We start from the raw sequence: 13,924 nt of genomic DNA on the forward strand, positions 1-13,924 counted from the left end.
GGCCAGTTCATCTAGTGGTTCTTAGAGAGGTGAAACTAGTGAGGAGAAACATGATGTAACAGGCCAGTTCATCTAGCAATTCTTAGAGAGGGGAAACTAGATGTAACAGTCTAGTTCATCTAGTGGTATCTAAGAGAGAGGGGAAACTAGTGAGGAGAAAAATGATGTAACAGGCCAGTTCATCTAGTGGTTCTTAGAGAGGGGAAACTAGATGTAACAGTCTAGTTCATCTAGTGGTATCTAAGAGAGAGGGGAAACTAGTGAGGAGAAACATGATGTAACAGGCCAGTTCATCTAGTGGTTCTTAGAGAGGGGAAACTAGATGTAACAGTCTAGTTCATCTAGTGGTATCTAAGCGAGAGGGGGAACTAGTGAGGAGAAACATGATGTAACAGGCCAGTTCATCTTATGGTTCAAAAGATGGAACAGGCCAGTTCATCTTGTGGTATCAAAGAGAGGGGCAACACGAAATAACATCCCTGTTCATCTAGTGGAATCTAAGAGAGAAGGACAAAAATATATAATATCCCTCTTCATAAAGTGGTATCAAAGAGAGAGCAACACCATGTAACATCACTCACTGTTCATCTTGTGACATCAAAGGGAGAGCAAACAACAAGATGTCACATCCTATGCAAATAACACTTGACTTTATTGAATAAACAGCAAACAAACAATTTGAATTTTTTTCAGCCCTTCTTAAACCCCACAAATGTATTTCAATATAAAACTTGTTTAGACTTTTCATTTATTTGTTTTAAGTGCATCTTATACATTGTGGCATCTTCCATTCGAGAATTTACAGTATGTTTTCCCAAAAGCTGTTAACTACTTGTCCGTAAAGTCACAATAAGAATTTATATGACAAAATTTCATTTGTGCCGATTGCTATTGGACAACCTGTGATATATATATAGACATATCATTGTACCGGGCCTGAATGAATAGACAAGCGAGATTCCAATGTTATACATACCTAAACCTTATAACTGAGTAGTATACCAACTTGCATGAACACAAACACAAAATATTGTCTTTGCAATCGAAATACTAAGATACTAACCATAACCTTGTGGTAAATCCACAGCATTATGTAACTGATTTCTGTTAAGATAATTGCGTCTTCGAGTAGACCGTCTCCTCGGAAACTCTCCCTCAGACTGACTATTATCCTCACTATTGCTATTATTATTGCTAGTCACATTGCTAGATCGCGCACTTTGCATTCGTGGAGGATTTAACGAGGATGTGCTGTGTCTATGGTTACTAGAGTTTGCACGGTCCCGGTGTCTTTGGGCGACGCTGCCACCGGACTGGCGTGTTGCTGATGCCGACCGACGCTCACTGCCAGCAGAGCTGTGGGTGGGGGTGGTCTGCACTGTGGAGATGTGCACCGACGTGTCAGTGGGCCTGCAACACACAACATAGCTGTCAGGCAACAGATCTGGCGTAACCACGGCAAACATACAAACAGTTTACTCTCTGTGGTATTGGCTATTTCTTACCCAGTTATTGCCAATGATGACGCTGAGTTTCATCAAAATTAAAACACTGCTATAATGTTGATATTACTGCACAACGTAATGATGACTGATTATTATTGATGTATTAATTTGTTGGAAATATTTCAATAAAGTAAATTCTATTGAGGCCTGGTCATGCAGCTTACAGCATTACAAGACATACAAGTAACTCATGTCAATATCATGAACAGAACAGTCATGGAAGTATAGATGAATCTAGAACATTTTGTCTTGCTATGAGATTCCTCTATGTTGCTATGTGTATTTGTAGACTACTTATTGTTTCACAACACAACCAATGCTTTTAACCTTTATACAATGAACTGCGTTAATCTCAGACACATTTATTATAACCAGTTGATACAATGCCCCATAATCATTAAACAGTCTACAAAATAAAATATAATGTTTGTAAAATGGGTTTTAATTGAATTAATGAGCCCTGAAATAGTTTGAACCTGTCTGGTTTGTACCCAATTTTTGCATTGTTTTTAAAGTTTCAATTTCCATTACAAAATCTGAAGAACCAAACGTAAACTAGAGGAAAAGTTAAATCTGTCAAGGAACAAAACACATATAGGAAACTTTGTATACGTAATAAGTTACAATGAGACACCTGAAAACAAACAATCTTGAAGATCAGAGTCGTGTTTTGACAAAAGTGGGCATAATGCATGTGCGTAATGTGTTGTCCCAGATTAGCCTGTGCAGTCGGCACAGGCTAATCAGGGACGCCACTTTCAGCTTCTATGCCATGTTCGTTTAAATGAAGTATCTTCTTAGCAAATATCCAATTTAGGCGGAAAGTGTCGTCCCTGATTAGCCTGTGCAGACTGCACAGGCTAATCTGGGACGACACTTTACGCACATGCTTTATGCCCAGTTTTCTCAGAACACGACTCAAACAATCTTGAAGATCAGATGTTGACTATCAGGGAATGCAAACAGCAATACAACATGTCTATTATTTGTGCATGCATACATACATAACATCGTCCCTGCTATTACACCATAGGGGGTGTTAACATCATTATGACTTTTCAGTTTTTGATTTAACTGTTAAACATTATTCCAAAAAACAACCATAAATTGCTTATGTTAATTTATCAAATTACTATATATTAGATTTAATGTGTTTGATAATATAATTTATGATGTTATTATAACTTCTAAAATGCTCTGAAAAAGTACGCTATTCTCTTTATCTAACAATATTTTGTTGAAACTAAATTACCAAACTAAAAAAGTGACTTTGCCAAAACAGTTACTTGATAAGCATGTGATCCAATATGTTCTTCTCTTAACAAAGAAACACTTAGCAGCTAATTTAATCATCAGGTTGCTTTCATGTTAAACAGTGGACTCAGTAAGAGATGCTGTTACATGACCCTGGATCTGGTATCGGTGACAACAATGCACTACTGTGTACCTACCAGGCTATGTGCTTCAATGGACACTTAGAATGACTTTTATTTATTTGAAATTTTGATCAAATGTCAACAAGGATTTATATATCAGTCATTTAGAGATGTTTTTTGTTATGTGAGGTTTTGAATACTTCTTAAGTACCAGAGGTTGTTTATGATACCAGGCAATAGAGCTGACAACAGGCGTATCATTTAACAGGATTTACTGCAGTCACATCTTAATTTTTGTAAGAGTTTCCTTTTTAACAAAAGTGATCAGTCAATCATAATGACACTTTGCACTGCCACATTGACATATTACTAAGTCAAACGAGTAAAAATGATCATTTTCTGCTATTGTAATTCATAATTTAAATTAGCTTACAGAAAGATGGGACAACTGTTCTGTGAACGTATTTCATTTTCAAACAGAACATCTTGGGGAAGTGAAATATTGATATGTACAGGATATAACAGCATGATAAAGAAATTTGTCTGTTAATCCTTCAAAAGCATCAAAGGAAATTACATTTCCTGGAAAACAAAACAAACAAAAGCTAATGCATACTTAACACTTACACATCAAAAAATATGAAAAAATCATGATCATAATAAAACAAGATATGTGTTTGTCAGAAACACTATGTCACCTTTTGCGCCACTTTGAAGCTATATTGTTGACCTTTGACCTTGAAGGATGACCTTGACCTTTCACCACTCAAAATGTGCAGCTCTATGAGATACACATGCATGCCAAATATCAAGTTGCTATCTTCAATATTGCAAAAGTTATTTCAAATGTTAAAGTTGGCAAAAAACAAACAAACAAACACACAAGCAAACCAACAGACAGGGCAAAAACAATATGTCCACAACTATAGTGGTGGGGGACATAAAAAAAAACACCAACATGACAAAAAGTTGAAAGCAGGGAAATGTGAACAAAGCACATTATCAAAACCCACTTATGACAAGAGTAATGTACTCTGTAGAAAAGACACTGCCCAAGGTGATATCACATGAGAGCTGGTCATTTGGAGGTATGCTACAACCACACATCACTGTGGTGACAAATATGGTGTCACGGAGACAGGGGGATTGCTACCTTCAGATGTGTATGTTAGTGTAATTAATTAAAAGGCCATTTTGGTGACAGATGAGACAATGTAACCCACGCATGCTGTATTTTTTTCGCCAGTAGTGTAAAAACTAACATCTATTAGCCCCCAATTAAGATCTCACGCATAAATGTAAATATAATTTGGGAATTTCTTTGAGCATGTTGTTTTCTTAGCATAAGTTAAAATATACATTCTTTTCTTGTCATGAAATGATTTATTTCCATTGCTCTAACTAACTCATACTACTATAATTATTTAACTGCTATTTGTTCAACTGTTCAGTGTGTTTTTAAGAATTTAAAAACCTTTACACTCTTTTTGCTTTGTTCTTGAACATTCAAGATCAAGAGTGATTCTAATAAATTTTTACAAGGAAGAGTTGTAATAATAAGTCTTTTGTTTATTAACAGGATGTAGAAGTAGTGTGAGATTATCTGTCAGTTATCTCATACAGACCTGGTGGGGGGTTCCCATTGTGTGGTGCGAGTGATATGATTGACATAATGGACACGCCCACTGGCAGTTCTACGCTCCTCCCACCTGCAACACAATGCCAATGCGATGACACTTGCAGACAAATCACTTCTCAGTGAAAGTGGCTTATTTCTAATTTGTCGCTTATCTGAATGTATGCTGAACCATTCCTTTATCATACCAGTTTGCTGCTGTATACTTTTTGTTATTGATATGTATGGAATATTACATGACTGAGGTGTTCAAATTAAGATTCCATTTAATTATAAATATACCTTCTGATGATAAAAAAGAACCTGACAAGTACACTATACAGAAATGCTGTAATTATGCCATTATGATGTGCACATTAACCCATTGCAGGCTGGGTAATTTGTTGTCTGCTAAAATGTCGTCTGCTGAATTTTTTTAATTAGCATTTTCTTCGATTTTTTTCAAAGAATACTATCAAAATAGCAAACAGTTTGGATCCAGATGAGACGCCACATTCTGTGGCGTCTCATCTGGATCCAAACTGTTTGCAAAGGCCTTCAAAATTCGGTTCCAGCACTGTAAGGGTTAATGACAGCACTCAAGTCTGTTGTATTTCCAGCCATTCAATATGAAACGGTTTTCACACAAGGAGCTACAGAATTCTGATGTGGTGTTCTGTATTTGAACAAACACTACCAGCAATAATTCAGTCAGTTTATCAATACGTTCATAATAAGTATTTTAAAAGGACCTTTTCACAGATATTGGCAGATATTGAAGTTTGTCATTAAATGCTTTATATTGATAAATCTCAATGTTGGATCTAATAAGCTCAAGTAAAAAACTAAAAAAAATTAAAGAAAAAAACAAGGGCTGTTTGTAAAACATGCATGCCCCCCATATGGGCTGTCAGTTGTAGTGGCAGCCATTGTGTGAATACGTTTTTTGGCACTGTGACCTTGACCTTTGACCTAGTGACCTGAAAATCAATAGGGGTCATCTGTGAGTCATGATCAATGTACCTATGAAGTTTCATGATCCTAGGCTTAAGCTTTCTTGTGTTATCATCCAGAAACCATTTTACTGTGTCAAGTCACTGTGACCTTGACATTTGAACTAGTGACCTGAAAGTCAATAGGGGTCATCTGCGAGTCATGATCAATGTACCTATGAAGTTTCATGATCCTAGGCGTATCCGGAAACCATTTTTCTAAGTTGAGTCACCGTGACCTTGACCTTTGACCTAGTGAACTGAAAATCATTTGGGGTCATCTGCTAGTCATGATCAATGTACCTATGAAGTTTCATGATCCTAGGCATAAGCGTTCTTTAGTAATCATCCGGAAACCATTTTACTCTTTCCGGTCACCGTGACCTTGACCTTTGACCTAGTGACCTGAAAATCGATAGGGTTCATCTGCGAGTCATGATCAATGTACCTATGAAGTTTCATGATCCTAGGCATAAGCATTCTTGAGTTATCATCCAGAAACCATTTAATATTTCGGCTCACAGTGACCTTGACCTTTGACCTAGTGACCTGAAAATCAATTGGGGTCATCTGCGAGTCATGATCAATGTATCTATGAAGTTTCATGATTCTAGGCATAAGCATTCGTTAGTTATCATCCGGAAACCATTTTACTATTTCGGGTCACCGTGACCTTGACCTTTGACCGAGTGACCTGAAAATCATTAGGGGTCATTTGCCAGTCATGATCAATGTATCTATGAAGTTTCATGATCCTAAGCATAAGCATTCTATAGTTATCATCCGGAAACCATTTAACTATTTCGGGTCACCGTGACTTTGACCTTTGACCAAGTGACCTCAAAATCATTAGGGGTCATCTGCGCGTCATGATCAATGTACCTATGAAGTTTCATCATCCTAGGCCTAAGCGTTCTTGAGTTATCATCAGGAAACCATCTGGTGGACCGACATAAGCAAAAGAATATATCCCCTCTTCTTCGAAGGAGGGCATAAAAAGTAACCTTAAACTGGGCTCAAACAACTGACCCCTGAAGTAAAATGCTTAGACCACTCGATCATGCGTGCTCATACATAGAATGATGTATTTTATACTTTAATATATATATATATATATATATATATATATATATATATATATATATATATATATATATATATATATATATATATATATATATATATATATATATATAAGCAATCATTGTAGTGTACCTATACCGCTGGAACATGGTCAGTTTTAGCTACATGGACATGTTTTTTGAACACTTCAAAGAGACCCACCTACCCATGTTTAAATACATATCAGATTGAGGAGCTCACAGTTATGAGACTTAGGCTACTATTCCATCTGTCTGTATCCGCATCCACACATCCGCAAAAAAATAGAACCAGTTGAAATGCACTGCGCTTATTCCATTCATCCGCATCCGCATATCCGCACGCGCAAAAGGTGTCCGCAAAAGAACGCTCAAGTGAGCATTCTAATGCGGATGCGAACAAGATACAGACGGCATTTAGCACAATGAGGGAAGCTGTCATCTAAAAAATCAACTGAAAAACTAATCAAATTTGTGGAAAATTACCCGGAATTATACAACCAACGCAGTTCTGCATATTGGGACTCTGATTTCACTTCAAATGTATGGAAAAGCATAGCCAAGGCACTAGAAGATGTTTCAGGTATTTACCATTTGTATTCTTTTACAGGCAGAATGATGATTTGTACCATATTTTCTACTTAAATTCAAGCTTGTCCTTCATAATATTCACAATTATAATTTTAAGTTAAATCCATATTTTTTTTTTCCCAAAAAAAGAAAGATATGTTCGACGTATGTGGATAAATGGAATATAGCGTCTGTATAATGATTTTGCGGATACAGATGCGGATACGGATAGATGTAATACTAGCCTTATTGATGGTTCATCGAAATATTCATATTCTTTAACAGCGAACATTTGCATAAACAATTTATGATAAAAAAAAGTTACTTCACTAAACATATCCTCAAAATTTACATAACTAATTTAAATGAACAGACTTTGATACACAGTTATGAAAAACATAATCCATCAACATCTTCAAGCTTGAGGGTCAACCACAACATTATTTAATAGGCAATTAGAATTTTAGCAATTATGTTGAAAAAGGGGGGGATAATTTCTATAATTGTGAATGCAGGATGATGAAAATGCACTTTATATGATAAGAAACTATGCCTGCAAGTCTTAAGGTCAGATTTAAATACACTGTAACTCCAATATAACGCGGATGATGGGGTCCAAGCCACGCAACAGCGTTATAAACGGACAGTGTAATAAGTTTTGAGCTTATTTATTTCAGGGGGCTATAAAAACAGGTAAAGAATAGCCCATAATATAGGTCCTATGTATTGCCATGCTGTGTTGTCATCCACAAATACATGCATATAAACCGAATCGAACGATAACAATATACATGTACAGTAAATACCGCTTTTCTAATGTGCACATTTATCCGATAATCCAATATAATTACATATCACGTACGAAAAAATAATCCTAAACATTTATGACGAGAAATATGTTTACAAATTTCATAAACAAATCCATATGCCTACGCCATTTTTTCAGAAAAATAGTACAGTGCATTATGGGACACAGCTTTCATTGGACGAGCGAATTCAAATTTGGATTAAATGCAATTCGATACATGTACAAAGAAATGTTTTATTGCGTCATATGCAGCATGTAAAAAAGTGCTTCCTGTGGACTTTCTGATAACAGGCAAAAATTAAAGTGAATCTCTGTTAACAATTACACTGCGATAGCATGTAAATAAATCGTCAGGATTATTTAATTTATTTTTCGTATACATACTGAAACATTAAACATACACTATTTAGATCTTTTTATTTATCAAGCATGTATAGCATATAATAAACGATAAAACACTTACACAGCCATAGTTTATACAATGAAATACAATACACGATAAATATAAAACATAAACAGGTAATCGTTTTGATTAACTTTAATTTGATAATTATTCCACTTGCACATACCTTTTTGAAATGAGCGCACCGAACCGCTTTGATTGGGAAAACATGTCATAAACACTGACTTGCGAGTTTTTCACACCTTTATTGACATTACACAACAGATTAACACCAATTAGCTGCCAAGTGTCGTTTAACCTCTAATCCATTAAAATCAGTTAAACGGACAGATAAAGCAATCAAGCTGTGATCGCCGCCTTCTTTGTATTATCTGAATAAACATGAAGTTGCATAACATGGATTGAATCAGAAATGGAAGGTTGGAGAAAAATTGGGATCCAAGCAACCCCCGCGTTATATTGGACACAGCGTTATAACAGACCGCACTATATTGGAGTTACAGTGTAGTGTAAGTGAACATCTTCAGATTCTTATCATGTTATTGAATGTCTAATTTGAAAAGAGGGACTGACAGGTGAAATGTTTAATGTTTTTAAGTTAACATCGCACATACAGAACTTCATATCATGAGAAACAATGCCAGGGGTTTTTCAGAACTGTCTGCTCCTCCGGAAAACGGAGGCACTTCCAAAGCAAATGGACCCGATCCCAAACCGGAATTATAAAAAAAAATCCCAATTTCCAAAAAAAAAAAAAATTTTTTTTTTTTTAAGAATGAAGTGTCTTATAACTTGTGTGACTAACCAGTGTTTGTTTTGGTCAAAAATATGTGCTATAAGGTTTGACTGTTCAGTTCTTATCTCAGAGTGTAACTGTAACTGAAAAACAAAACTGCAGTACTTGAATAAACGTTGAACATGCCCAATATTGCATCTGTTTATATAAAGAAGACAAATAACAAATAAAAACAATTTTATTTGTTAAACCACTGAATTATTTAAGCATGATAAATTCACATTTTTTTCCCAAATGAGCTGTTTCATTGAAGCAAAAATTCCCAAAATGGCCAATTTTGTTGATAAAAAATTCCCAATTTGGTCAGACTCCTTTTCCCAAAATAGGCAGAAAACCCCCTGCATGCCTGCACCTATGTATATTACATGTTGCAGTGTTATTAGCTCAGTATTCATATCAAATGAACTATTTGCCAACACAGGACAGACACAGTGTCTCCTGATTACATTTCTAAAAGAAAACTTGATGTTGCATAGCTCAATATTCACCTTGTTTGCTACATTTTACCTTTAATATCAGGGGTGTCAATTTGCAGAAACCTAAAATCCTGAAAATCATCCTAGAATTATAGGGGGCCAGAGTCTAAAGAGTTTTAATGATTCATTAAATTATGTTTCCTTTGTAAACAATATGCCAAAGGTCAATAATTTGTGTTTAAGAGTGACATTTTGTGACAAGAATGCTTAACATAACCAAAACAATCCTCTAATTTATATCAATATCAAAAGTTTTCCTTGAGGGCTTAAATCCTGAATTCAGGAATAATCCTGAAAATTGACACCTCTGAATATAAACCATAATCTTGTCATCATAATTGGACAAAAAAAAGTAAAAATAAAATAAAATGAACACTGGCAAGTATTCAATGTTCAGTTTGTCAGCAGGACTACACCAAAACAAGTGTGTGTATTCAACATTTGTTGAAGAAATTCATCAGCAATACATCAGCTTTTCAAGGTCCCTAAAGGTACTTAAGGCTTTGTTAAATGTGAGAGCAAATGTGCAGAGATTTTATAATGTATCCTAAATCATGAACAAACTGTTATCAACCTATCACACCCACACTTTGCCAATTTACCTTTATTTTTTTTCTTAATTTACATGCACATGAATAAATTCATTTCACCACTTAACATTCTGTTCGCAATTGTACACAGTATTTACTTGCTAATTTTATAAATTGGGATTACAGATAAGGCACGCAACATGTAATTTTATGTGAAATTTCATGACAACATAAACCAGCCAGTAAAGATAATAATGATATAAAGGCACCTTGTTTATGACAGGTAAACAATCTGCAAGATAGGCTTATCAGCCAGAACACTGCATTTCTTGACAACTAAAGGAGGCTTAATCATGATCCTAATGCTAAAGTAAATGAAATTAAATGTTTTGAAATGGTGCATGAATAGTTCAGTGACATTTAAAGTGAAATTATAGGTTTCTTGAGATTTACAGAGAAGTTTGTAAAAGAAGCAAAAAGTCAATATGTGCATTGTTTACAAGAATACATTTTGATTGTACATGACCTTGAATCTTGACTTGTTTATATGAAAGTCAAAAGAGGTCTTCCTTCATTACTTATACGCACAGCAGTTTACATAATGCTTTAAGCTAGTATCATATAAATTATTATTATTTATATGATACAAGCTTAAAGCATTATGAAAACTGCTGGCCCAAAAATCAATACATCATACATGTCCTCCATGTCTTCCATTCCAACCAATTTGCATCATTGTATGTCAAAGCATACTCTAGATATAAATTGCAAACACAGAAGTCTGCATTTCATGTCATCCCCGCCCCCCCCTTAACCTTTGACCTGTTGACCTGAAGATTTGAGTCTTGCCATTATTTCAAGAAATCATCATACCAATTTGCATAATTGAAGGTAAAAGTGTATTATTAATATTGCGCCTAAATGGAATGGTCATCAGAAAAACACACTATCCAACCCACAGACATGAGCAAAGCAATATACCCCTGCTTTTTATAAGGGTCATAATAAACAGAACTGTGACTATGTCATTTCATTTGTTTAAATTTGTTTGCCATGATTCCATGATTATCATCGGAATTATGTATGTTTTAAAAAAAAATCTTTTGAAGCTAGAAATAAAATAATTCAACAACAGGAAAATACCTACATTAAATTATTTTACATGGCCTTGTTAAAAACTACTGAGACAATAAACCCATGCCAATGCCTTTTAGCAGCAAATTAAGCCTACTCCAACAGTATTTTCGCAATACAAGAACTGTATCAATCAATGGTGTATTTGTATTGTTATTTTCTGTCTCATGATTATAGGATAACATGTCGTTCTTGGCACTGTCTGTGGGAATATATGTCGTTCCCACATTATGAATTCTTTCATTACAACATACAACACACATGCACATGCAGCTAATGGTGATGAAGATGCAGAAATTACTTTATTCATATTAATTATCAAGTATAGCCAACATCACTCTTGGATGTTGTGTTTCCTTACAGGGAAATCACTATTGGTAATTCATCAATTGTTGCCCACACAATTAATTATATCACTTTTTTTGACTGTATATCATCTTACGTGAACTATTTTGAATAACAAAATGCGATATGTGACAGCAGCAGCATAAAATATAAGTGCCAACCCAACCACGGAACACTTAAGATTGATGACAATACAATATGCCAAGCTTCTTGTGATTGCTTACAATTTATGTAGTGCTTTCAGGTACAGAGTTACATTCAGATCAACATCAATTACAGTCAGTTTAAAAAAGAAATAAAGAAATGCTAAAATATAAAAACTTAAATACCGTAGGTTTCCACGTATAGCGCGCTTCCGTGTATAGTGCGCAGGCTGTTTTTAAATGCAAAAATGGAGAAAAAATATTTCAAGACAATAAAACCACCAAATCGGACCGAAAATGGCCGCCATATTACTATTGCACAATCCAATAATCCGGGGCATTGGAAAGCTTAATTAAGCATTCAAAATATGAAGCGTCATTATGATTAGGAGCATGGGTTGCATAGCACTATACTTTTCTGACAATTTTGTAATTTTCTAGCAAAAGATTAACAGTTCACGTGCATTTCGTGAAAAACGTGAGAAAATAAGAATTAGTGTACATCGTGCGATTTTTCCACGGGGAAAGCATGGGCATTACCGGTATATTTGAATGTCGCATGGGAGACAGGGATACAGTTGTTGAAGTACACCACTGTTGAACGTTCAATATTTATACTCACAAAATGCAATTGCGTATCTTCACGTTCTCAAGGGTCAATTAGTGTCTTAAATGTCAATTAGCGTCTTAACAAGTCATGGCACATATTACTCAATAACATCTGCCAATTACAAAGTGAAAAATGACCCCCTTTCACCTACTGTTACCCGCAACAAAGACCTTGATGGCACCTACCCTTGCCTGCTCTCCGGACTGTCGACAACAATCCCCATCGGAATTCATCGATAAAGAAGTGTAAAAACACAAACATAGAAATGTCCGCAAGTTTATTCAAACAACTTTATTTTCGACCAAAACTTCTTCTACCGCATTCATATCTACCAGTAGCGACTTCTTGTTGTTTCGACAATGGCCCCTCAGTCTGTACGATTATACTATACTTAAATTAAACCGCGCGTGTTTTTTCACGTTTTCCTTTGATTAAAATACGCCGCTGTTAGTTAGCATAGTGTGTGAGTAAAACGATCAAATTAATTAATTATCACCTTTTTATTTCAATTGAAAATCGGCAGAAAGTTGTTACATCGACGACAAAGAACTAATTATTTAATTATCACTCTTTAATTTAGATCGATAGTCAGCTTGGACATAATTAATTTATTGTCACGCTTATTTTCATTTTTAATCTTATAATACGACATTTGCGACCGGCCACTATTTTGTTTGCAGACGACAATATTAACTGTGTATTCATAGCTCCACCCATTTTTACGTTTCATTCAACAACGTCATTTCATGTGTAAGCGAGCTCAGTTTTGATTGGCCAGCTACCATGTGCACTTCAATAACAATAAGATCAAGTGATGGTTCGATACAGGTGCAGACCGGTTTTCGTTCACTGTTCAAATTGCGAATACTTTCATTGAAACAAAGAGAACAAGATGCGTTTGTGAAACACAATGTCCCCCTATATGACGTTTGACCTTGAAGGATGGCCTTGACCTTGTGAAGGATGACCTTGACCTTTCACCACTCAAAATGTGCAGCTCCATGAGATACACATGCATGCCAAATATCAAGTTGCTATCTTCAATATTGCAAAAGTATTCATAAAATAAGCGATTTGGGCCACATATATTTGACCTCTGACCTTGAAGGATGACCTTGACCTTGACCTTTCACCACTCAAAATGTGCAGCTCCATGAGATGCACATGCATGCCAAATATCAAGTTGCTATCTTCAATAATGCAAAAGTATTTATAAAATAAGTGATTTTGGCCACATATATTTGACCTCTGACCTTGAAGGATGACCTTGACCTTGACCTTTCACCACTCATAATGTGCAGCTCCATGAGATACAAATGCCTGCCAAATATCAAGTTGCTATCTTCAATATTGCAAAAGTATTCATAAAATGAGCGATTTTGGCCACATATATTTGACCTCTGACCTTGAAGGATGACCTTGACCTTGACCTTTCACCACTCAAAATGTGCAGCTCCATGAGATACACATGCATGCCAAATATCAAGTTGCTATATTCAATATAGCAAAAGTTATTGCAAA

The 13,924-nt window shown here is 35.4% G+C and overlaps 1 protein-coding gene across 2 annotated transcripts in view; it reads right to left on the reverse strand.

The window, feature by feature from the left end:
* The window catches only part of LOC127868551 (E3 ubiquitin-protein ligase SMURF2-like), a 65,485-nt gene that overhangs the window by 18,349 nt on the left and 33,212 nt on the right, over nucleotides 1–13,924 (reverse strand). Inside the window, exons 6-7 of one of the 2 annotated variants that reach the window (XM_052410406.1) lie at nucleotides 4,507–4,590; nucleotides 1,064–1,410 (exon numbers count right to left, since the gene is read on the reverse strand). In XM_052410406.1, coding sequence (XP_052266366.1) covers nucleotides 1,064–1,410; nucleotides 4,507–4,590 — 431 coding nt within the window. The remainder of the gene's footprint in view (nucleotides 1–1,063; nucleotides 1,411–4,506; nucleotides 4,591–13,924) is intronic. The other variant, XM_052410407.1, reaches the window with a different exon arrangement.

Source organism: Dreissena polymorpha, chromosome 2 (genome assembly GCF_020536995.1).
Source record: "Dreissena polymorpha isolate Duluth1 chromosome 2, UMN_Dpol_1.0, whole genome shotgun sequence".
In the NCBI taxonomy this organism is placed as follows: Eukaryota; Metazoa; Mollusca; class Bivalvia; order Myida; family Dreissenidae; genus Dreissena; species Dreissena polymorpha.